This window comes from Mustela nivalis (genome assembly GCF_964662115.1).
Source record: "Mustela nivalis genome assembly, chromosome: 12".
NCBI lineage: Eukaryota > Metazoa > Chordata > Mammalia > Carnivora > Mustelidae > Mustela > Mustela nivalis.
Window position 1 is genome coordinate 53,769,373 of NC_139031.1, and position 25,777 is coordinate 53,795,149.

At 35.8% G+C, this 25,777-nt stretch overlaps 1 protein-coding gene across 1 annotated transcript in view; it reads right to left on the minus strand.

Annotated features, from left to right (window-relative positions):
- The window catches only part of HDAC9 (histone deacetylase 9), a 662,132-nt gene that overhangs the window by 163,110 nt on the left and 473,245 nt on the right, over nucleotides 1-25,777 (minus strand). The window contains exon 17 of the mRNA XM_082692420.1: nucleotides 21,882-21,989. Coding sequence (XP_082548546.1) covers nucleotides 21,882-21,989 — 108 coding nt within the window. The remainder of the gene's footprint in view (nucleotides 1-21,881; nucleotides 21,990-25,777) is intronic.

The following is a 25,777-nucleotide window of genomic DNA, read 5'->3' on the forward strand; positions in this document are numbered from 1 at the left end:
TGGGGGGAACTTCTGTCATTATACTTTACTTACATCTTACTTACTACAGTAGATTTTCATTCACTCAATGGTGGTTCTACTATTCTTGGTACCTTTTGGTACATACATATATTTATTCAGTTAAATACATGAAATTTCAAAAATTTTAAGAGTAGCAATGTACATTTTGTAACTAGTACCTAAATGTCTGGGTTTTTAGGTAGATTATTTTAAAATCTGGTCATATTATTCTAACTCTAATTGTAAATTTTCTTCTTTCATTAAATTCTAATTCTCCATGACCATATACTATAACTAGAACAGATAGCGGCAATTAAATTTGTCATTTCAATCAAAAGTAGACAATTGAATAAGAATTTCAACCAAAGGGGCTCCTGGGTGGCTTGTTGGTTAATTGTCTGACTTTGGCTCAGGTCAAGATCTCAGGAACCTAGGATGGAGTCCCACGTCAGGTTCCCTGCCAGTGGGGAGCCTGCTTCTCCCTCTCCCCCCTGCTCATGCTCTTATGCTAGCTCTCTCAAATAAATAAATAAAATCTTAAAAAAAGGGAAGAATTTCAAGCAAAGCAATTAAATTATGTAGCATTATGTACATAACAGCATTGTCTGGAAAAAACACCTAATCAAATGACCACACTTCATTTTACAAGTTTTATGTATGAATATGAAATTTATTACCATATAAAATTACAAAGGTGTAAAATACTTATGTTCTCTAAATGTGTATAATACATGTTATCTGGACACTGGTATCAAAAGCAAAACAATGTCTTTTGCAGAGACTGAAAAAAGGAGGACAGTGAACATCTGTATTATGCATAAACTGGCAGGTATCAAATTTAATACTATCAGAGATTAAAAAAATAAATAAGTTAGAAGATTTTTTTTCTCATTATATGTTATTTGTGCTCTATTTTAAATATTGTACTGAAATATCACAGTATAAAATGTTTTAAGTAAATGCACAATAGCCTAGAATTTATTTCAGGAAGTATTCTTTCCCATCTAAGTTATTTTTAAAATAACTTTAGGACTAACTGAATGAGTAAATAGGTGTCAGGGACTGAGAAAAGCTCAGGAAGGTTTAGAGGAGACAGAGATGTAGTTAGTTAGAGTCTGAGGGCAGATGCAGCAATTTTTAGTCAGTATGAGCTAAACCACATACAAGTAATGAAATCTGGACAGTCCAAAGCCAAGACACAGATGGAAAGGCTGGAAATAGGCAGATTCAATTACCATGGAGCAGGCAGTTAAAATAACAAACTAGAAATTGAAATATTAGCCATCAGAAAAGCAGATGGGTAAAATAAAAACCTAGAAAGAAGCAGATTGTGTAGTGGGAACACCACAGGCAGTCCATCTAAGCAACAAGTCTTAACTCCTAAGTAAACAATCTAAGTAAACAGTAGGCTTACCTTTTACTTACTCTAAGGGTTTAATTATTTGCATGTCATTTTTCAAAGCTGTAAATCAGTCCATAAGTTGACTAATTTAAAAGTTTTCAGAAAAGTTGAAGCACTTATGTGTGAAAGGCAACGAGAAGGTCAAGAACAAGGTTGTTTCCCATAAAAGTAAACATGTAACTGCCAAGGGTTCTCCCTGTTTTTGATGTTTATATGTCCATTCAAAGAGGATGTGCTGAGAATATATTGCTAACATGTTTGTAATTTCCTTCATTTAAAGTTGAAGAATCAATTAGAGAAGTAAATTAATGGGACCTGTTCTAATTACTGACATATATGTCTTATGAGAATGAGAGATAAAATTTGTACCAGGAGAGAATTTCAATGTACTCTCAAAAATACATTTGTTTTGGAGAGCCAGACCTAATTAGAAGGAAGAAGGATGTACAAAAGGATGGCCTGCAAAAGTAATAATAAATCACTGAACAAACAAACAAAAAAGTATTTTTATTTCTTTATTTCTAAGAGAGAGAGCACAAATGGCAGGGAGATGGGCAACGGGAGAGGAAGAGGGGGAGCAGGCTCCACACCCAGCCCAGAGCCCAATGTGGGTGTTGATCTCAGCACTGTAAGATCATGACCTGAGCCGACATTAGGAGTCAGACGCTTAACCAACTGAACAACCCAGGTGTCCCATAAAGCATACTCTTCTTTAAATCACTGAAGAGCTTTGGACACAAAGATTTTAAAAGAATTAAATCCTACAGAAAACAAGCCCTTTCTAGTCTCTACTGATTTCTGGGGGGAGGAGTCAAGATGGCGGCAAAGTAGCAAGCTGAGACTGCTTCAGCTAGCCGGAGATCAGCTAGATAGCTTATCTAAAGATTGCAAACACTTGAAAATCCATCAGCAGATCGAAGAGAAGAAGAACAGCAATTCTGGAAACAGAAAAACAACCACTTTCTGAAAGGTAGGACCGGCAGAGAAGTGAATCCAAAGCGACGGGAAGATAGACCCCGGGGGGAGGGGCCGGCTCCCAGCAAGCGGTGGAGCAACCGCGCACAAAATCAGGACTTTTAAAAGTCTGTTCCGCTGAGGGACATCGCTCCAGAGGCTAAACCGGGGCGAAGCCCACGCGGGGTCAGCGTGGCCTCAGGTCCCGCAGGGTCACAGAAGGATCGGGGGTGTCTGAGTGTCACAGAGCTTGCGGGTATTGGAACGGGAAAGCCGGCTACAGAGACAGAGCCGACAGTAAGCTCGCAGCTCGGTGTTACCTTGAACCGGTCGCAGGCTCGGTGAGCTCGGAGCGCGGCTGGAGGTCAGGCAGACGGGAGTAACTGGGCGCTGTTCTCTGAGTGCGCACTGAGGACTGGGGCCCTGGGCTCTCGGCTCCTCCGGGCTGGAGACCAGGAGGCCGCCATTTGTATTCCCGTCCTCCGGAACTCTATGGAAAGCGCTCACGGAACAAAAGCTCCTGAAAGCAAACCCGAGCAGATTACTCACCCCGGCCCCGGGTAAGGGCGGTGTAATTCCGCCTGGGGCAAAGACACTTGAGAATCACTACAACAGGCCCCTCCCCCAGAAGATCAACAAGAAATCCAGCCGAGACCAAGTTCACCTACAAAGGAGTGCGGTTTCAATACCAAGGAGAGCAGCAGAATTCCAGAGGAGGAGAAAGCCAAGCACGGAACTCATGGCTTTTTCCTGTGATTTTTTTTAGTCTTGCAGTTAATTTAATTTTTTCTTTTTCATTTTTTGTTGTTTTTTTTTTCTTCTCGCCTTCGGGTAAAATTTTTTTTTTTAACTGTTACCTTTTTCTTTTTTTAACGATTTTTTACTAGTTTATCTAATATATATATATTTTCTTTTTTACATTTTCTTAGGTGTTTTCTTTTTTTAAAAAATTCTTTTCTTTTCTTTTTTTTTTTTTCTTTCTTCCTTTTTGAACCTCTTTTTATCTCCTTTCTCCCCACTCACGATTTTGGATCTCTTCTAATTTGGTTAAAGCATATTTTCCTGGGGTTGTTGCCACCCTTTTAGTATTTTACTTGCCCCTTCATTTACTCTTATCTGGACAAAATGACAAGACGTAAAAATTCAACACACAAAAAAAAGAACAAGAGGCAGTACCAAAGGCTAGGGACCTAATCAATACAGACATCGGTAATATGTCAGATCTAGAGTTCAGAATGACAATTCTCAAGGTTCTAGCCGGGCTCGAAAAAGGCATGGAAGATATTAGAGAAACCCTCTCGAGAGATATAAAAGCCCTTTCTGGAAAAATAAAAGAACTAAAATCTAACCAAGTTGAAATCAAAAAAGCTATTAATGAGGTGCAATCAAAAATGGAGGCTCTAACTGCTAGGATAAATGAGGCAGAAGAAAGAATTAGTGATATAGAAGACCAAATGACAGAGAATAAAGAAGCTGAGCAAAAGAGGGACAAACAGCTACTGGACCACAAGGAGAGAATTCGAGAGATAAGTGACACCATAAGACACAACAACATTAGAATAATTGGGATTCCAGAAGAAGAAGAAAGAGAGAGGGGAGCAGAAGGTATACTGGAGAGAATTATTGGGGAGAATTTCCCCAATATGGCAAAGGGAACGAGCATCAAAATTCAGGAGGTTCAGAGAACGCCCCTCAAAATCATAAGAATAGGCCCACACCCCGTCACCTAATAGTAAAATTTACAAGTCTCAGTGACAAAGAGAAAATCCTGAAAGCAGCCCGGGAAAAGCAGTCTGTAACATACAATGGTAAAAATATTAGATTGGCAGCTGACTTATCCACAGAGACCTGGCAGGCCAGAAAGAGCTGGCATGATATTTTCAGAGCACTAAACGAGAAAAACATGCAGCCAAGAATACTATATCCAGCTAGGCTAACATTGAAAATAGAAGGAGAGATTAAAAGCTTCCAGGACAAACAGAAACTGAAAGAATTTGCAAATACCAAACCAGCTCTACAGGAAATATTGAAAGGGGTCCTCTAAGCAAAGAGAGAGCCTACAAGTGGTAGATCAGAAAGGAACAGAGACCATATACAGTAACAGTCACCTTACAGGCAATACAATGGCACTAAATTCATATCTCTCAATAGTTACCCTGAATGTTAATGGGCTAAATGCCCCTGTCAAAAGACACAGGGTATCAGAATGGATAAAAAAACAAAACCCATCTATATGTTGCCTCCAAGAAACTCATTTTAAGACCGAAGACACCTCCAGATTTAAAGTGAGGGGGTGGAAAAGAATTTACCATGCTAATGGACATCAGAAGAAAGCAGGAGTGGCAATCCTTATATCAGATCAATTAGATTTTAAGCCAAAGACTATAATAAGAGATGAGGAAGGACACTATATCATACTCAAAGGGTCTGTCCAACAAGAAGATCTAACAATTTTAAATATCTATGCCCCCAATGTGGGAGCAGCCAGCTATATAAACCAATTAATAACAAAATCAAGGAAACACATCAAGAATAATACAATAATAGTAGGGAACTTTAACACTCCCCTCACTGAAATGGACAGGTCATCCAAGGAAAAGATCAGCAAGGAAATAAAGGTCTTAAACGACACACTGGACCAGATGGACATCACAGATATATTCAGAATATTTCATCCCAAAGCAACAGAATACACATTCTTCTCTAGTGCACATGGAACATTCTCCAGAATAGATCACATCCTCGGTCCTAAATCAGGACTCAACCGGTATCTAGTCTCTACTGATTTCTGAAACACAATGTCTACTATATAATCAAATATCACAAGACATGCAAAGAAGCAATATTAAAACTCTTTATCAAGTAAAAAATAAGGTAATAGAAATATACCTACAAGGGACTCAGATATTAGAATTTTCAAATAAAGAGTTTAAAATAATTATAATAGGTTAAAGAACCTACAGGAAAAGATCATGGAGAGAAATACAATGGTGAAGGGGAGAATTTCAAAAGATATCTGGAAGCTGTAAAAGAGTACAAAAAGGAAATCTTAAAAGAGAATAATAAACTGTGTGAAATGAAAAATCATTTTAATGGGATTAACAGCAGCTTGGACACAAGAGAAGACAAAAACAACAAACTTGATAACAGGTCAAGAGAAATTATCCAAATAGGTGTAAATAAGGAAGAAAAAGACTAAACAAGATCAGCACACACTCTAAGACCAGTGGGACAGTGTGAAATGATAAAATAAACATATAATTGGACTCTAAGAATCAGAGGATATAGAAAATGTGATAAATAAAGTATTTTAAGAAATATTACCTAAAAGCTCTCCAAATTTTATCAAAAATTGCCAGCTAATGACACAATACACTCAATGAGTTCAAGCAAGATAAAAACAGAGAAAACCATACCTAATCACAAAACTACTAAAAAAGAGAAAAATAAAAAGTCTTGAAGCCAGAGAGGGAAAAAAAAGATGCATTAAGTCATTAAATAGGTTAATCACCAAAGTGAGAGCTGATTTCTCATCATCAATTAAAAAAAAGGAAAAAATAACACTGAAAGGATATCTTTAAATTGTAAGATAATAATTAACATAAAATTTTTTATCAAATGAAAATATCATTCAAGGATTAAAGGAAAAGCAAAATACTTTCTTATAAACAGAAGATGAATCTGTTGTCAGTACAATTGTAATACAAGGAATGTTGAAGGAAATTCTTTAGACTGAAAGGAAATGATACCAGATGGAAGTCTGCATCTGCCCACATGAATACAGAGCACCAGAAAGATTAAATAGGCAGGCAAATATAAAAGATATTTTATAAATTATATTTATATTATATGTATACCCAACTGATTCTCTCTGAGACAAACACACACATACACACACACACACACACACACAGAAACATACACTTTAAAAATTTTTCAACTACTGAAGCAATAGAAATGGTAATTTGTTATGAAGACCTATACTATTCGTAAAAGTAAAATGTCTGATAAAATAATACTAAGGGTAGGAGGAGATAAGAGAATCACAGTATTATAAATCTCAGTAAGTATAAAATGATTCAAGTCACACAGAGCCTATTTTTTCTAACTCTGACAGAACTGAATTCAACATCAATTAGAGAAAGATACACACAAAATCCCCAATTAGACACTAAGTAATACTCTTAGAAAATACATTTCGGGTCCTCTCCCCATAAGAAAAAAAAAGGGTCTGAGCTGATGAATTACTAGTAATGACAATAAATCAGTAATCAAAAACTTCCAAACAAACGAAAGTTTGGGACCAGATGCCTCACAGATGAATTCTACAAAACATTTAAATAAGAGTGAATACCTTTTCTTCTCAAATATTCCAAAAAATGGAACAGGAAGAAAAACTTCCAAATTCATTCTATGGGGCCTGTATTATCCAGATATAAAAACTAAACCAAGTCACTACAAAAAAAGAAAACTATAAGCCAATATCTCTGATGAGCAACAGATGTAAAAATCTTCAATAAAATATGAAGAAACTGATTAATAACAATTTTTTAAAAATCACAACAATCAAGTAGGATTTTTCCAGGGATGCAAGAGTGGTTCAATATTTGCAAACCAATCAATGTGATATATCAAATTAAAAAGAGGAAGGATAAAAGTCTTATGATCATCTCAAGAGGTGCAGAAAAAGCATGTGACAAAATAGGATATTTATTCATGATAAAAACTCTCAAAAGAGTAGGTTAGAGGGAACATACTGCAACATAAAAAGGTCATATATGACAAACCCACAACTAACACCATACTCAATGGTGAAAACTGGAGAGCTTTTCCTCTAAGATTAGGAACAAGACAAAAATGTCCACTCTCACAACTTTCATTCAACAGAATACTAAAATCCCTAGCCACAGCAATCATCCAAGAGAAAGAAAGAGAAGGCATCCAAAATGATGAGGAAGAAGTAAAGCCTTCACTATTTGTAGATGACATAATATCATTATTTCAAAAAAGAAGAAAAGTAACCTTAGACTCTACCAAAAATTTATTAGAACTAATAAATGAATTCAGTGAAGTTTCAGGATACAAAATTAATATAGAGGAATCTGTTGCATTTTTCTATACTAATAATAAAATAGAAAGAAATTGAAAAAACAACCCCATTTATTATTTCACCAAAAAGAATAATATGCATATCAATAAACTTTACCAAGGAAGTAAAAGAGACCTATACTCTGAAAACAATAAAACATTGAGGAAAGGAACTAAGGAGGACACCAATGAAAGTATATTATATAATTATGAAATGTAAGAATTAATATTGTTGAGATGTCTATATTACCCAAAGCAATCTACAGATTCAATGCAATCTCTATCAAAGTACCAACAGTGTTTTTTTACAGAACTGGAACAAGTAATACCAAAATTTAAACAGAACCACAAAAGACTCTGAATAGCCAAAGAAAACTTGAGAAAAGAACAAACCTGGAGGAGTCACAATCCCAGATTTCAAGATATAATACAAAGTTGTAGTAATCAAAACAGTATGGAACTGGCACAAAAGCAGACACATGGATCAAAAGAACAGAAAAAAGAGCCAAGAAATAAAAACTCATGCTTAAATGGCCAATTAATCTATGCAAAGGAGACAGGAATATACAATGAGGAAAGGACAGTCCCAATAAGTGGTGCTGGGAAAACCAGAAAAGCTATATGCAAAAGGATGAAACCAAACTACTTTATTACACCATGCACAAAAACCAATTCAAAATGGATTGAAGACCTAAATATGAGACATGAAATCACAGAATTCCTAGAAGATAACATAGGCAGTAATTTCTTTGACATCAGCCTTAGCAACATTTTTCTAAATGTCTCCTTGTGCAAGGGAAACAAAAGCAAAAAATAAACTACTGAGACCACACCAAAGTGAAAAGCTTTTGTACAGTCAGAGACACCATCAACAAAATAACAAGGCAACCAACCTAATGAATGGAAGAAGATATTTATAAATGACATATCTGATAAGGGGTTAAGATCTAAAATATATAAAGAACTTACATAACTCAATACCCCCAAACCAAATAACCCAATCAAAAACAGGCAGAAGACTTGATTAGATATGTTTCCAAAGAGGACATACATATGGCCAACAGACACATGAAAAGATGGTCAACATCAAGAATCATGAGGGAAATGCGTATCAAAAGCACAGTGAGATATCACATTATACCTGTCAAAATAGCTAGAATCAAAATGAAATAACAAGTGTTAGTGAGGATTTTGAGAAAAAGCAATGCTCATGGTTTGCTGGTGGGAATGTAAATTGGTACAGCTACTGTGGAAATTAGTAGAGAGGTTCCTCAAAAAATTTTTAAAAAAATCATATGACCCAGTAATTCTACTACTGGATATTTACCCAAAGAAAACAAAAAACATGAATTTGAAAAGACATATGCACATCTATGATTACTTTAGCATTGTTTTACAATAGCCAAGCTATGGAAGCGACCCAAATGACCACTGATAGATGAAATAATAAACAAGATGTGGAATACAGATATAATGAAATATTATTCAGCCCTCAAAATGAATGAGATCTCACTATTTGTTATAATATGAATAGACCTAGAGGGTATAATGCTAAGTGAAATAAGTCAGACAGAGAAAGTCAAATACCATATAATTTTACTTATATATGAAAACTTAAAGATAAAGAAACCAACCAACAAACAAAAAATAAGCTCTTAAATACAGAAAACACTGGTAGAGGGGTAAGTAAACAAGATAAAGGAGTACAAACTTCCAGTTATAAAATAAGTAAGTCATAGAAATGAAAAGTACAGCAAAGGGAATACAGTCAATAATGTAATTATGTGCTTCAGTGTCAGAAGAAAAATACCAATGAGTAATATACAAAATTATTGAATATGCTGTACATGTGAAACTAATTACAATATTGTATGCTAATTGTACTTCAATAAAATGGGGGGGAAATGGGTAATTATTTGAGGAAATGGCCATATTAATTAGTTTGTAGCAAAAATTTCACTATGTATATCAAGTTCTTGTGTTCACCATAAATGTATAGAATTTTTATTAAAAACAAGAAGAAAGAAATTTATAGCACTAACTGTCCATATGGGGGGGGAGGAGAAAATCTTGTGAAAATAAGTAGAAGAAATCTCACTTAAAATGGATTTGGGAAGCCCTGAAAGGGGGTTGGGGGATGGTCTCACACACTACCACTAGTCCCAGGAAGCATACCTCACATTCCAAAATTGGAAGAAGCTTATTTTACATATCCCTGTAAGAGGAAGGAAGAATTTCTCCTGGCTCTGTAACAGCCCAGCCAATGAGAACACAGCAAAAAGCCCCTCCCAGCTTCCTTCTTTCCCCTATAAAAGCATCCCCCCCTCCTCTCTTCTCTAGATTTGCTCCTGGTCTGCCACAGTTTCACTGTCCCAAATTGCAATTCCTCTGCTAATCCTTAATAAATGAATTATGCTGGTAAAATAACTGGCTCTTTTGTATTTTTAAGGTCAACAGTCTCAAGTCTACGACCTCAGCTTCTTCCCCCTTAAAAAACTAAAACAAACAAACAAACAAAACTAAAACAAACAAAAATGAAGAGCAAATGAAACCCAATGTAAGTAGAATAAAAGAAAATAGTAACAATGAAATCAATGAAGGAGAAAACAAAACAAAACAAAAAAGAATATTAATTAAAACAAAGGCTGGTTCTTTGAGAAGATCAATAAAATTGATAAATTTCCAGCTAGGCTGATCAGGAAAAAAAGGAAATGCAAATTATCACTCTCAGGAATAAGAGGGGACAAAATTATAGATTCTATAGATAAAATAGTAATTACTCTGGAGAATAATTTGTCATTTTCTCATAAAGCTACACAAACATTTAATCTACAATCCAATTATTTCTCTCCTAGGCATTTACCCATGAGAAATAAAAAGATATATCCAAAAACAGACTTGGAAAAGTATCTTTACAACAACTTTATTCATAGTAGTCCAGAACAGAAATGAATTAACAAGTTGCATTATATTCATAAAATGGAATATTACTCAGCAATAAAGGTTAACAAACTAAATGATATATGGAATAACAGAGATGTATCTCAAAAACATTATGTAAGTGATAAGAAATAACATAGGAGACATTGAGAGAGGGACAGGAGAAGGGAGCTGGGAGAATTTGGAGGGGAGATGAACCATGAGAGACTAAGAACTCTGAAAAACAATCTGAGGGTTTTAGAGAGGCGAGGCGGGGGGAGGTTGGGTGAGCCTGTTGGTGGGTATTATGGACAGCACATACTGCATGGAGCACTGGGTGTGGTGCATAAACAATGAATTCTGGAACACTGAAAAGAAATTTAAAAAATAAAAATTAAAAGAATTACAAATAAAAAAATATTTATGTGAAATAAACCACACAGAAAAGTCTACATACAGTATACTGCCTTATATACAAAGCTCTACACAGGAAAAATTAGGTAGCTATGAGACTAACCACGATCAGTGTTTGTCTATACTGGAGACCAACTACCAAGGCATATGAAACTTTCTGATTCATTTTACAATTTGTGGTGGAAACAAGGTATATATGTATCATACCCTTGAAAATCTGTACATTCCATTCAATGTACATTATATCTTGATTAAAGAATAAATCATATTATCTATTCTTTTAAATGTCAATGATTACTAGACATGAATCATATACAGTGAGAATATGAAAAAAGGAATCTGTCTGAATTTTTAATTGCTGTTTGTGGTAAGCAGAAGTCCCCCAAATGATGTTCATGTCCTAATCCCCAGAATCTTTGAATGCTACCTTAAAATGAAAAAAACACTGCAGATAGGATTACCGTCAAAGACCTTGACATGGAAAAGGCACCCAGCATTATACAGGTGGTCCCATGCAAATCATATGCATTCTTAAAAGGTGAGAACCTTTCCCACCTGTGGTCAGAGAGAGATGCAATGATAGAAAGAGAAGAGTTCTATGTAGGGGCTATGTGCAAAGAATAGAGAGAGGCCTCTAGGAGCTAAAGACAGCGCCCAGCTGACAGCTAGCCAGAAAATAAGAGACCTTACTGCTACAACCACATGGAAATGAATTCTGCCAATATCTGTTTAAGCAAAGTAACTGTACATGTCTCATTGGGCTAAAATCAAGGTGTCAACAGGGCTGCAGTGTGACCTGTATACTTTTTCTGACCTTTAGAGCTGAAAATAATAAATGTGTCTTGATTTAAGCCACTAAATCTGTGATAATTTGTTATAGTAATAATAGGAACTGGGGTACCAGGTGGCTTAGTCGGTTAAGTGGCTGCCTTTGGCTCAGGTCATGATCCCAGGGTCCTGGGATCAAGCCCCGTGTTGGGCTCCTTGCCCATTGGAGAGTCTGCTTCTCCCTCTCCCTGTTGCTCTGCCTACTTGTGCTCTCCCTGTCAAATAAATAAATAAAATCTCAAAACCAAACCAAACAGTAATAGGAGTTAACACTCTGGTATATTAAATGAGCTAAATTATACAAAGGTAACAGCATTATTTTTGTCCCAGTACTAACCTTTCTTCAGTCTTTGTCTGATATAGTTCACAGCTTTTCAGCTATAGAAACCATTTCATCTTTTTAGATATTAAAAAGTCCAGCTTAGTCTAATTAAACTCTCTAATGTCACATCTAATATAAAGCTATCCTCCACTGACCTGCTGACCCACAGAATCAGGGACCAGTAGTAGATTCAGTGTATACTGAAGGAGGAGGCTATATAATTTGTCGTTTACTTGGTTTCCTTTCATGCCTAGCTTATGGATCCTCCAGCTCTAGAGAGTGGGAGAATAAAAAGGATAAAGGCTGTGAATCAGCAGAGCAATTTGGAGATCTCTTTTGGTTCTTCAAAAGCCCTCTGTCATGGCAAGAATCCAAATGCTTGTCCTTCTTTCATTGGGAGCATTCACAGGTTCCTTAGAGTTATTGTCAGTGACCTCCACTCTGCAAGGTTCACTAATGGAGGCAATGTACTCATTGGCTGACCTTCTAAGCCTCATCAGCTCCTCCCCACATTTCCAGTCTTATTCTAGTGGGCAAGGTAGTGAAGGAGGAGGGAGATTGGCCCTGGAAGGTAGACCTCTTTGGTATGATCCTTGCAAAATGATTCAAATTTGGCTTCCATCCAAAGTGTCCACTGCCCCACAAGCATAAAAAAAACCCTTGCCCCACCAACAGTGCCAAGTATCACAGCTGACCCCTTTTTCTTCAATCTGTCTGCATGGCAGTTTCAACCAGCTCTCCACTTTGCATTCTCCAGGAGACAAAACTTAGGCTTCTTCCATCCATATCCAGCTTCCAAACTCCTGATACCTATGTTAGGCTCTCTAAGGAATTTCTTCATTCCCCACTCTGGTGGTAGTGTAGAGTGATCCTACAAATTTCTGTAATTCAGCATGCATCAAGCTAAGGACTCTAAAGTCATTTCTTCCATTTGTAGATTTGGATTTCCTTTGACTCCTTCCCCATCTCTTACAGATTCAGCTTAAGCTGAGGGAAGCCCAGGAAGGGAACAGAGCAGAGGAGTCAAAATACTTACAGGCCTTTTATTTATTTTTTTAAGGTTGTATTTACTCACTTACTTACTTATTTATTCAGAGCGTGAGCAGGGGAAGGGGCAGAGGCAGAGGAATAGAGAATCTCAAGCAGATTCTGTGCTGAGTGCAGAACCCCACTTGGGGTTCAATCTCACAACCCTGAGATTATGACCTGAGCCAAAATCAAGAGTCAGACACTGGCCACCAGGTGCTTCACTTATAGTCCTTTCAAAGAATTTTCCATTAATCACATCTCTGTTATCTGGTTCTTTGTTATATAAACTAATTGTAGGCCTATTTGACTATATTTTAATAAATTCATTTAAGTCTTTCTAGCATATGTAATTAATAACCATTGTCCTCAGCTTGGGACCTTGGACAAAATTGGAGTCAACACAATTATTGCATTCTATACTTTATTTGTTGTATGATTTCAGGATGGAGAGTATGTATTTTAAGGAATGCCAAACTGGGGGCACCACGGTGGCTCAGTGCGCTAAGCCTCTGCCTTCGGCTCAGGTCATGATCTCAGGGCCCTGGGATCGAGCCCCCCATCAGGCTCACTGCTCAGCAGGGAGCCTGCTTCCCCCTCTCTCTCCGCCTGCCTCTCTGCCTACTTGTGATCTCTCTCTCTCTCTGTGTCATATAAATGAATAAAATCTTAAAAAAAAAAAAAAAAAAGCCCAAACTGGTAGCAAATTGAAGTGGCAATGCAGCTTTCCTTATCTATGATCAGTATTTAATGTAGTCACTGTCCTTATCCTGAAGCCCGTCAGAAACATACTTCTAGTTTTTAATGCTACTATATATACAGATATATATGTATGCTATATAATATATATGTGGGTACATACTATTATTTTGCCTATGACTATCTCTCTAACATCATCTCCTGCAAGGACCTCTGCAGATAACTCAGATCCTGAAACATGGGTTTTCTCACAGTTCCATAAACAAGTTAAAACTTATTTACTCTACCTGACAAGAGAGATTCTACACTTGCTTTCTTTGTATAGAATATTCTTTCCCCACATCTCTACATGATTCTTCCCATTTTATTCAGCTCAGATCTCACTGTCTTGGTATTTTCAGTATTTATAGTAGTTCTTAGCACATAATAGGTGCTTAGAACATATTTATTTGATAAATTAGTAATTAAAATCAGCAACTTTCAGTTTGATGAAGCTGACTTATCACAAAGTATCATCATGGAGTTGCATTATATTTCAGTTTTGCTAATATATATTTATAACAGTTTGAGTCAGCAAAATCTACTACTAGATCCATGGTAAGCAAAATACAGAATATCAAAGCCAAAAAGAAGACATTATGAACAACCAGAGAGAAAAAGACACAATAGCTATAAAGAACTGCAACTGACTGGCAATTGATACTTTCCATATCAAAACTGGAAACAGGAAAAGCATGGAGGATCTTCAAAGTACTGAGAGAAATGGTTAACTCTGAAATGACTTTCAAGAACGAGGGCAGACAGATATTACAGATAAACAAAAAGTGAGAAATCATCACTAAAGAAAATACTAAAAAAATGTATTAGAATAAAGAAGACAACTCCAGAATAGAGGTTTCAGATACCAAGAAAAATGGCGAAAAGGAAAATGGTAACTATGTGGTCAAGTATAAAGAAACACTAATGGTTTCAAACAGTATAATGTCTCATTATTGATATTATTTTTTTTTTAAAAAAGCTAAAATACTGAACTATAATAGCATATATAGTTAGGACAGGATAATTGCCTTTAAAGCATTCTAAAGCACTTGTACTGTTACTAAGGGGCATGGAGAGAATAATTAAGTTCAGGCTTTATTAAACAGGTTAAAATTTAAAAGAAAATAATGTGCATATTAAAAAAAAAAACAACTAGAGGTTATACAGAATGAGAAAAAAAATTTAACTGAAAACAAAGCAAGGGGTGAAAGGCCAGGGGATACACAACACACAAATAATAGGGCAAAGAGAAAAATGAAATACAATAAAAAATGCATTTGCTTATACTACTACTGATGTTAAGTAAAGACTAATTGAGTTTCTTAGTTAAAATATACAATCAGATTATGAAACAAAATCCAGCGATGAGCTATTTACAGGAAACAGACCAAGTGCATATAAAAAAGAGAAAATTTATAAGGGATAAATGATGAACAAAGCAAATGCTAGGGGGAAAAAGGAAGTAATGTTATATTAATATTGTACAAGTATAACTGAGAACAAAACACCTTACTTGAGATAATTGTTAAATTATTAATAAAAGGTCTAAGAAGGATATAACAGTATTAACCTGTCTGTATCTATACCCAAACAACTATAAGGTAACACTTCATACCCACAAGATTGGCAAACATTTAAAAATCTAAAAATGTCAAACACAGACAAGAGTGAGAGCAGTGGTAGGGTCTGAAATTAGCAAAATGACTTTGCTATTTGTTTTCTATGTGTTATTTTTTTTTGTTGTTTTTCGTTTCCTCTATTACTGCTTCTTTTAAGTTAAATACTCTATAGTGTACAATTTTGTTATTCTTACCCATTTTCTTTTATAATCTTTAATATATTTTTTGAGTTGTTTTCTCACTGGTTGCCTAGCGGCCTATAATTAACATTTAACAATCTAGTTTGGACATGAGCCAAATTTCACCAGTATCAAAAAACATTGTTTTGGGGAGCCCGGATAGTTCAGCTGATTAAGCAACCAACTCTTGATTTTGGCTCAGGTCATGATCTCAGGGTCCTGAGATCAAGCCCCACATCAGGCTCTGCACTCATCAGGGAGTCTGCTTCTCTCCCTCTCCCCCTGCCCCAGCTCTCATTCTCTCTCTCTCAAATAAATAAAATTTTTTTTAAAGGAAGTTTGTTTTGTTGTTACATAACTCCGTTTCTCATGCTCTCCTTTGGGCTGGTATTATCATACAAATTACATCTTTATACACTGTGTGCGCACCAACACAGATTCATGGTTATTGTTTCATGCAGTTGTCTTTCAAATCTGAGAGGATAAAGAGAGTTAAAAACAAAAAATACAAATACACTAGCATTTATACTTATTTACACATTTAATCTTACTGGTGTTTGTTATTCAACCATACGAATTCATATCTTTCTTTGCATGTCTCACAATTTTATGTTAAAAACTAGGCATTTTTCAAGAATATAATATGGCAATTCTGGAAATCAGATTTTAATCCTTCCCGAGGGCTTGTCACTGTGTTTTTTTTGGGGGGGATTTTCTTTTCTTTTTTAAAAAGATTTTATTTATTTATTAGAGAGAGAGAGAGAGGACAAGCCGGGGGGAGAGAGGGAGCAGCAGAAAGAGGGAGAGGCAGGCTCCCACTGAGCACAGAGCCCAAAATGGGGCTCAATCCCAGGACTGTGGGATCATGACCTGAGCTGAAAGCAGACACTTAACCGACTGAGCCACCCAGGTGCCCCAGACTTATTTTCTTTATTGAATTAGAATTATACTATGTATAAAATAACAACGTGTACACAGATTATATGTCACTGTTTTTTTGTTTATTGCCTTTCCTGAACTAATTCTATAAAATCTGTATTCTATCTTTAGTGTGGCACAGAAGTCTCTGCTTGGCTAATTTAGTGGTCTGTAAATGACTGGACAGAAAGTTCCTGAAATGCTTGGCACCAATAGTGTCAAGACTTTTTCAAGGGTGTATGCGTGTGCATGTGCGTGGATGTGTGTAAAACACATTTTCAATATTTAGCCAGGCAGTTGGCAATTCTACCTTGGCCTTCACTTCCTCTTTGAACAGAGTCTGAAAATCAGACTGAGGTGAGAGCTGGCCTCTGGTCTTTCCTGAATATAAACACAGCTCTATTACTCATGTGGCCATCTGGATTCCTAGCTATCTGATGGGGCTCTTTGTAGCCCTTAGCACATCTCATTTCCCAGTTTTTCCTTAGAAGCTTTTGGTTCTCCACTGTTATCTGCCACTTCAGGTAGTCATAAAGTTAACCAACTGCCTTTAATTTTTCAAGACTTGCTTCTTGGGAAAAGCCTTTTCATGTCAGGTGAACTCCAAGTCATGTCAAATAAAGACAGCCTTCCAAGCAGGGTCTGGTACAGAAGCACCAGACAGGCCAGTAATGAAAATTCTCAGAGAATGAGGCTTTGAAGAAGCTCCAGGCCCATTCTGGCCCTTCTGGAGACTGCCAAGTTACTGGTTTTCACTGAAAAACGCAGGCTGTTATTTGTTAAGGCTACTGTGGAGCTGGAAAGGGTAAGATGAGAATAGGGTGAATTAAACCACCATAAAGCTCACTGTTCTTACCAAGGTTCAGCTGGTTTTGTTTTGAACACATGCTTCCTGAGTTGCTGGACACTTTTGGTTGATTTCCAGAGTTCTTAAAAAATTTATCTTGACAAATTCTGCCAGTTTTGTCGACAATTTTATGGAGAAAAGATTTTCAGAGGTTTAAACTGCCATTTTTTGCTGATGTCATTGTGGCAAATAACTCTGGAATTTGACTTTACATTACTTACTGAAATTTAATGTGTTTCTAGTGTAGGAGCTTGCCATTTTACTCTTAGTAATGCCACTGTGAAATAGCAGGCCTGTTAAAGACTATCCGTAGCATATTATTCAAAAGAACAAAAAAAAAAAAAAAAAAAAAAGAACAAAAACCCAGAAATTAAAACGTCCAATAAAATAAACAAACAATGAAAATGAATGACTCACAACAATATAAGTTCATATGAATAAATCCTCATAACATGATTTTAAGTGGAGGGAAAGATATCTGAGGAATAATATATTTTATAATAAGATTCCATTTTTTACAAAGGTCACAACATATGGTAAAAACTATCAAGGAAAGGAAAAGAAATAATTTTAAAAATACAAGAGATTAATGATTATTTCAGAGTCAGATAGAAAGAGGTAAGTATTAAGAGAACTTTAATAGGGATAGCCAAGTATTATTTCTTAAGTTGGATGAAAGGCTCATAGGTGTATAGCTTATCATTATAGTCTGTAAGTTATTAGTATAACTTGTCTTTTTGTATATATCAAATATTTTATAGTAATAAGAAGAGAATCTAGACCATTTGAAAGAGATGGCTTCAACCTTTTATTTTCCCCTCTTATATATTTGTGCTACTTCTATAGGAAATTCCTTATAGAGTAGCTGAAAAAGAACAGAGGGTTATGAGATTTACAGGCTTTGCCATTTATTAAACTGTATACAGGATCTTAAAAAGTTACCTGATGTCTCTGAGCTGGTATCCTTTGGTGGTACTTTCTTTGAAGGCCATTGTGAGAATTAAGACAAATTACAGGTAAACTGCCCAGCCAGAAGTAGGTACTCAATGAATAACAGGACTTATTAGCAACAAGACATTACAATATCCATTTAAACATTAAAGCAATCCAACCATCATTCAGATAATCAGGGGGGGGGGGGTTTTGGGCAAAAATTTCCACAAAATAAAGCAATTTTTATTTTTATGATGATATTATAGCATTGCTAAAACAGCATCAAAATGAACCCTTATAGTAAAACTTGGGAACTTTTGGGAACTTCCCAAAGTTGGGAAGTGTTAAATTATCTTTTTCAGCCTTACTGAGGTATAAATGACAACACTTATATATACTTAAGGTATAAAACACGACATTTTACACCATTTTTTTTAAACCAAGTATTGAACTATTTGTAACTTGAAAAAATACTCATCTCTTAGAGCTATATCTATTTCTAGACATAATTTCTTAAATGTCCCATAGAAAATAAAACCATTTTGAGGTAAGTATTCTTACAATTACAGTTTCCAATACACCTAACATTTCAGCATTTTCAGAATATTTGTGTTCCTTAGTACTAGATTCTGAGAAATGGCCAATTTTCGCATCTATTGATTCCAGAAATTTCCACTTGTGTGTGTTATACATGAAGATATACATGTATATATTGTTAAAAGCCTAGAAAACTTGAAAGTCCCCATAATTATGAACTCCACTAGGCATGTCATTTCTTTGTAAATACACCAACTTACTGCCATAGTTTGCTGCACATGGTCTATTTAAGCATTAAAATGAAACCCACTTCCTCTGCCTGATTTATTCTAATTCCTTCAGGCCATCAGTACCTTCAGGAGAAAAACAGACAGAACCTGTCAACAGTTAGGGGTACTGTGATCAAGTTCAGTATGAAGCAAAAATTCCAGGTAATCAAATTTGTTCTCAGCATTTCCCTTTCTCATACACACTTATCTCCTAGGTCCCCACTCTCTATGAGTTCAGTGACTTAAAGCTATGTCTCACTTCGCAGGTCAGCACTCCACTTAGGACCACCCTATTTGAAATAAAGCTCTTAATTATTCTCTGTTTTCCAGGCAAAATTACTGCACAGTGTCACAAAATACAGAATTCTAATATGCCAATGTTGTCTCATGAAGTTACATTGATTTACTAGGACAATGGGGGTATAACATGTAAGAAATAAATGTAGATGCTGAAAACCAAAAATGAAACACTGAAGTTGTTTTCTTTTTACATCTCTTATCAGAGGCTAACTTACCAGTGTCCTCAAATAAGCTTCCCTGTTTTCTTTGTAGATCTGAATGAAGTGATAACTTCATTCAGCCCATTAGTGTTAATGGTCCTGGCGAGCAAGTGTACCAGCCCTGTCATACTGGAATCTGGGACAGGTAAACACTGAGCGACATTTCTGGTTAGCCAGAAGTCCTTAAACATGGTTCTCTATATTATTCACTGTGGCTGCAAATCATTTGTCACTGTACCTTTCCCATATGGCATTCCCATAGGCCTCCCAAACTATTTGCAACCAAGTGGCTCAGAAAGATAAACCAGCTGCTGTATCTCAAATATTCACGAAAATAAGTTGAAATTAACTTTAAAATATCTACTATTTGGTATGCCATAGTATGTACATTGAGAATCAGATCTAATTTTATTTGCAAATAGCTCAGAATATCAGCGCCATGTACAACCTTCAATATTATAAATTACCCCCTGGTGATTTTGCAGAATAAGAAACTGAAGCCCAGAGAAGTTAAGTGATTTGCCATCAATGACATACTTAAGTAGCAGAGTTTGGACCAAGATTTCTTGATTTTTAGGCTGGCTTTTTCTCTATTCTTCTCTTTTGAACTATACCGCTGATTTGTCAACCAAGGGGGAAAGAGTTTGCATGAATTCTTGTTCTTAACATAAATAACCAATGTTAATACAGCTGGTGGTCACCATGTTCATGCTGTATGTTGTTGACAATTTGTTTGGCTATTTTAAATAGCTACCTCCTAAAAAAAAGAATTAGGCTTCTGTTCAAAACTCTTCATATATACATTTGGCAATTCTGCATTCTGTGAAGCTAGTAACAAAGATGATTTTGAGTGTAATATGTGGGTATTCTACTTGAGAATGTTTCTGAATTATTGACTAAACTTCCACAAAATCACAACAGTTAGAAATTGTGCATGCTAACATAATCGTTTTGTTATTAAGTAGCTCTGTGCCAGTCTTACCTTTTAAAAATTATAATACTGTGGCTTAGCTGCTATATATATATTTTTTAATTCTTTTGAAAACAAGACCTTCAAACATCATTTTTTTAAAATGCCAATTTATTGTGTTACAAGTGATATTTTCAAATGGAGGAATTACTGCCAAAATGCTACCAGGAGAAAGCCAAAACCTCTCCATAAGGCTGATTCCTTTCCTCTTTCCAGTAGTTCATTACCAAAGGTAAAGACTGAGTAGTATGCACCATATTAATGACCCCATAAATCCCCTGAAATGAGCAGTTAATGTCCTGATGTTGAATAAGTCAACTACACAGAAGGCATGCATATATATTTTTAAAGTACAGCTCACCTTTTCAAAATTATATTTCTATTGGTTCTGACTTCTTAAAGAGTTAAACTAAAGGCTTCTGGGAAGACAGTATATTGCAAAGTGTACCTTCTTTCCCTGCGATTTTTTTTTTTAAACCACAAGTGGAACAGTCAGGTGTAACTGAATCAAAATTCAAAATCAAAATCTTAATTAGATTTTACTTTAGATTAACAAAACTTGTGGTGCTTATGCTGTTCACATTAATTTCCCATCCTTAAAATTGCTAAAAATACTAAATCAAACACCACCCAGATTTCCTTATGAAGTGTGTGAACTAGTGCATTAAAAAGTCATGTTAGCACCAACAAAGTTTATAGGGGCAACTGCATTCAAGACGCACATGGCATACCTTTAAATAGCACTGTTAAAATACCAAATAAAATGTCAACGTCTGTCAGGTCTCTGGCTTTTATAAATTGTTTAGACTGGGAAACGCTGGGGTTTAGACATTGTTCTTTTCATATGATGTAGAAAAGAAGAGACCATAAAAAGAAAAGAACAATAAAGCGTAGATCATTTTTGAAGTTCTTTCATGGAAAAACATACCCTGGATCATTACCCTTCTAATCAACAATTTCCTTCTTCCTCCCAATCCTTCCCGTCTGGTATTTACCTTTCTCCCCCACCCCTCCCCTCCCCTCTCTCTGGGTGGTATTCTGAGCTTATACATAGTATTCAGTAATCATATTTTTTAAATTGCTTCAAAAGAGAATCCCAGGAGGACATGACAGACATGTATATACTGGGTATTTTTAACCTGGACCATAGTTTTACGCACCATTTCTGTACTCTTAAAAACACACCAGAGTGCCCTGACCACAGTTTCCACAAGAAGAGGAAGGCCTTATGAGCAAAATCCCCTACTATCTACCTACAGATGAGTTATTATCACACCTTAGCGGCCATCTTCCTGCCCTCTTCCCTCCGCCCCTTTCCTTTTATTAGCACACCACACTAACCACAATTCCCAAACAACAACATCACTGTTTCAGCTTCTTCTCTGGATTTCCCACACTTAATGCAACCCAGACCTCACCTTCAGCTCTCCTGAGGCCACTTTGGAAGCCAGCTCGATGACACAGCCAACAGCCATGCGTGCAGCACCGGACGAGTGCAGCTCATTCCAAATGGTGTCACTGTCCACCTGAGCAAACAGTCAGCACAGCCCCAAGAAAGAGAGAGGGAAAACAAGAAGGAGAACGAATAGATGAAACAGGAAAGGGGTGGGGGGGAGAAGGGAAGAGAGAAAGAAAGCAAATTTGTGAGGAAGGGCTGGCAGGGTAACAGCCTAGGTACAATAACATTAGTCTTCCATCCCGGCCAGCTGAAAAGACCTTCTGGACACGGCTTTGCTTATACTTTTTCTCTATACTGACTTCTCCAATGGAAATACATTCCTGCCATGCCTCACTGCCATTCCCTGTTTAGATTTCTCATTACAAACAATATTACATAGGCTGGATCTGGCGTAGTTACAGGCCTGCTAGAAACCAGGCCCCAGTAGTAGATAGAGCAAAAGCTAAGAGCACTTAGCTATACATAAAAATCGGATTTGCAAGTGCTAGAGGGGAAAAATTCAAATATCCTTCTGGCTGCAGGTTTACAGGGAGCCAAAGACAATTATTGGGCAAGTAGAAGTAGCAGTCAGGGAGTAGGAAGTAGCAACCACAGTTCAGGTTCTCCAACTGAATGGAAGGAGTGTGTGGTCCTCACACTTAAAAACATTCACCAAATTCAGCTGCAAGGATCAATGTGATTTTCAAAGTAGAAGCTTAAAATTTCTAACATTTAGTACAGTTTAGCAGCTGGTCTTAATGTAGACTGGTATTATTAAAATTGGGTAGGCCATTAAAATACATGGTTGCTTATATAAGAGAACATTCTTACTAAAACAGAGCACAAACCAATATTTTTGATTTACCTTTATAAAATGTTATTTACTCTTTTTCATGCATGCAGTAAGATAACATATAATAAGGACAGGAAAAGTATAATAACAGTGGTCTATGATGATCATACGTTACATATTTTTATGTATAAAATATTTCTTAATATAAAAAAACAGAATCAAATGTATGACGTCTCTAAACTTATGACACAAATTACATGTAGCTATAGGAAATGTAATAAAAAATTTGTGACTATGCAAATAGCAAGACTTATTCAAATGGGTAAAAGAAGGGAAATCCTACACAAAATAAAAATTTTTTTTAAAAAATTAAGTTTAAGAAGCCTAATGACATGGAACAAATACAATAAATAACAATTATACATATTTACAATGCACTAAACAATTTCCTAAGCATTTTAACGTGACTTTTCTCATGAGATCTTACCAACTTAAATTCTGTCAAGAGCAATGAAGAAATAATAAATGAGAACAGAAAATAAATACATAAATAAATAAAAAATTAAGATCTCTTCAACAACAATAAAGTGCTGAAGAGAGAAGTTTCTGAATCAAATTGTCAGGGTGAAGTTACAGCTTCACTGCTAAAACCTGAATCATGGTGGGCAATTAATTAATGAATGTCTCTCTGCCTTGGTTCCCTTTCTAATGACACAGCAACTTTTTAAAGTCCCATCTGCATATGATTTTGGTGAGGATTAAATGAAAAAGTGATAAGCAAATCTTAGCTACTATGATTTCGGTTACTGGTATACCCATTTGCCTTATACAAAGTAGAGGCCTTTTAAGTGTTTACTGAATGAGCACACTATGGCTTATAGAGGCTATTCACCTGGCCTAAGGACCTTCATACAGAACCCTGACACTAACATCACATGTCTTTCTACCACAACCCTGAAATAACCCTCAGCTTCTAAGAATATTAAGCCCCTGTCATAGTCAACATCATCAGGTCAATACTACCAGCTAAAAAGTAAAGAAATCATCAAATGGAAAATGGAATCTAATCATCTGCCCTCCAAATTAAGTTTTACTTTTACTGAACAATGTAAGCACTTATTTGAGCTTAATACAGACATATCCTTGAGGAATATGGTTGCTCAGGATGAAAAATGAACACCAACATTTACATTGTGTTGCAGTTTTTAGCCAATTTTCAACTATTACAGAGTTATAGGTGCCACAGAAAGTCTTCATTGATCAGATCTAAAATTATTGGGAAGGTAAGGAAACATAAATCAATAAATCCCAAAGACCTAATGGGTGAGTCAAAACCATATATAATTCCAAACCCCTTTTTACTTGACTTTGGAGTACACTCAAAGTTTTTTTTAAAAAAAGAAAGAAAGAAAGAAAATCAATCAATCAATAGAAAATTTCCTTCTAAAAAGCTATAAACCTACACTTGATTAGAAAAATATTCCAACACATAGGAACAATGGCTCTTTAATCATAATACTGAGGGGCATTAGATAGCCACAAATAATTCCAAAATTCACCTTTTTATCTTTCTAGTTTCCTGGAAGTATTCTTATAGATGTAATATTCTCTGTCTATGTCATCAATTTTGGTGTATAAACCTCTACTAATCAAGATACTTATTTTAATTCAGATAACATTTGTTAGGTACCTACTATGTAAGAGATGCTAAGAGTTACAGTATATGGGAGTTATTTTTATCATAAAGATATGATTATTGATAGTATATGGGGGTTATTTTTATCATAAAGATGATTATTGATACATGGTAGGCACATAGGTGCTCAATGGAATGGATACCTGAGATTTTGCCAAGTATCCATTATGGATTCCCAAAATTCAGGCTTATCCCTAAACAAGTGCTCCTTAGGAATCTATGAAATTTATCATCCACTTATTTACTTACACTTAAACATAAAAACATTTATTTAAATACTTCAACCAGTTTTATGTATAGTTTATAACTAAATGGTAATAATAGTCAAGATTTTGCATATAATCTATTCATAAACAGATAACTTATTTAATTCTAAATTTATTAACAGATGTTATCTTAGCTCAGCTGCCATAACAAAATACTATAAACTGAGCAGCTTAAACAACAGGATTTTATTTCTCCCAGTTCAAGAGGCTAGAAATCCAAGAAGGTGTCAGCCAGGTTGGTTTCTGGTCGAAATTCTGGTTCAGTTCTCATCCTGGCTTGCAGGTGTCTGCCTTCTCACTATGTCCTCACATGGCTTTTCCTCAGTAAGTGCACGTGGAAAGAGATCCCTCTCTTTTCCTCTTCTCATAAGATCACCATTCCTATTCAATTCAATTAGGATCCCACCTGTATGATCTCATTTAACCTTAATTACCTTCTAAAAGCCTTATTAAATTAAATCACATCAGAGATTAGGGCTTCAATATATGAATTTGTGGGGAAACAATTCAGTTCACAGCAAGGTTATATCCCAAAAATAGGATTATAAGTCAATTTATAAACATGTTTTCCTAAGATATTATATTCAAAGTGTGTTCCAGGACCACTGGCTACCAAAATTAGTTACTAAAAGCTTCCCACATGTATTTACCATGTTATAGTTTAATAAGAACTCCAAGGGTAAGAAAGCATGCATGGCTCATGAACTCTCCTGACTATAATCTCTGTCACTAGAGGAGACTCCCAAATCTACTTCCTACTATTCTCAATGGCAAAAAAGTATCTCTTCTCCTGTTATGTCCCTCTCATTTGTTGGAGATATTGCCAAAACTTTTTCCTGCATTAGTGATAGTGTCAAGAAGGTCACTGTCATATGAAAAGCTCTGATTTTAACAGGTGTAAGACCTTCTGACAAACTCTAGGTAAGAAAGGATGGTTGATTCCACTAATTGTTGGTGGTTCTGGCATGAAACAGGATACTGAGTGGCTGGAAAAGAAGAAAAAGAGCAAGAAGAATTAGATTTAGGTGGGATATATGAAAACAGGATTAAGAAGCTAAGATGGTAATACAATGATGGTGAAAGTAGAGACCAGAAGAACTTAGAACTGTAAAATAGGTGCT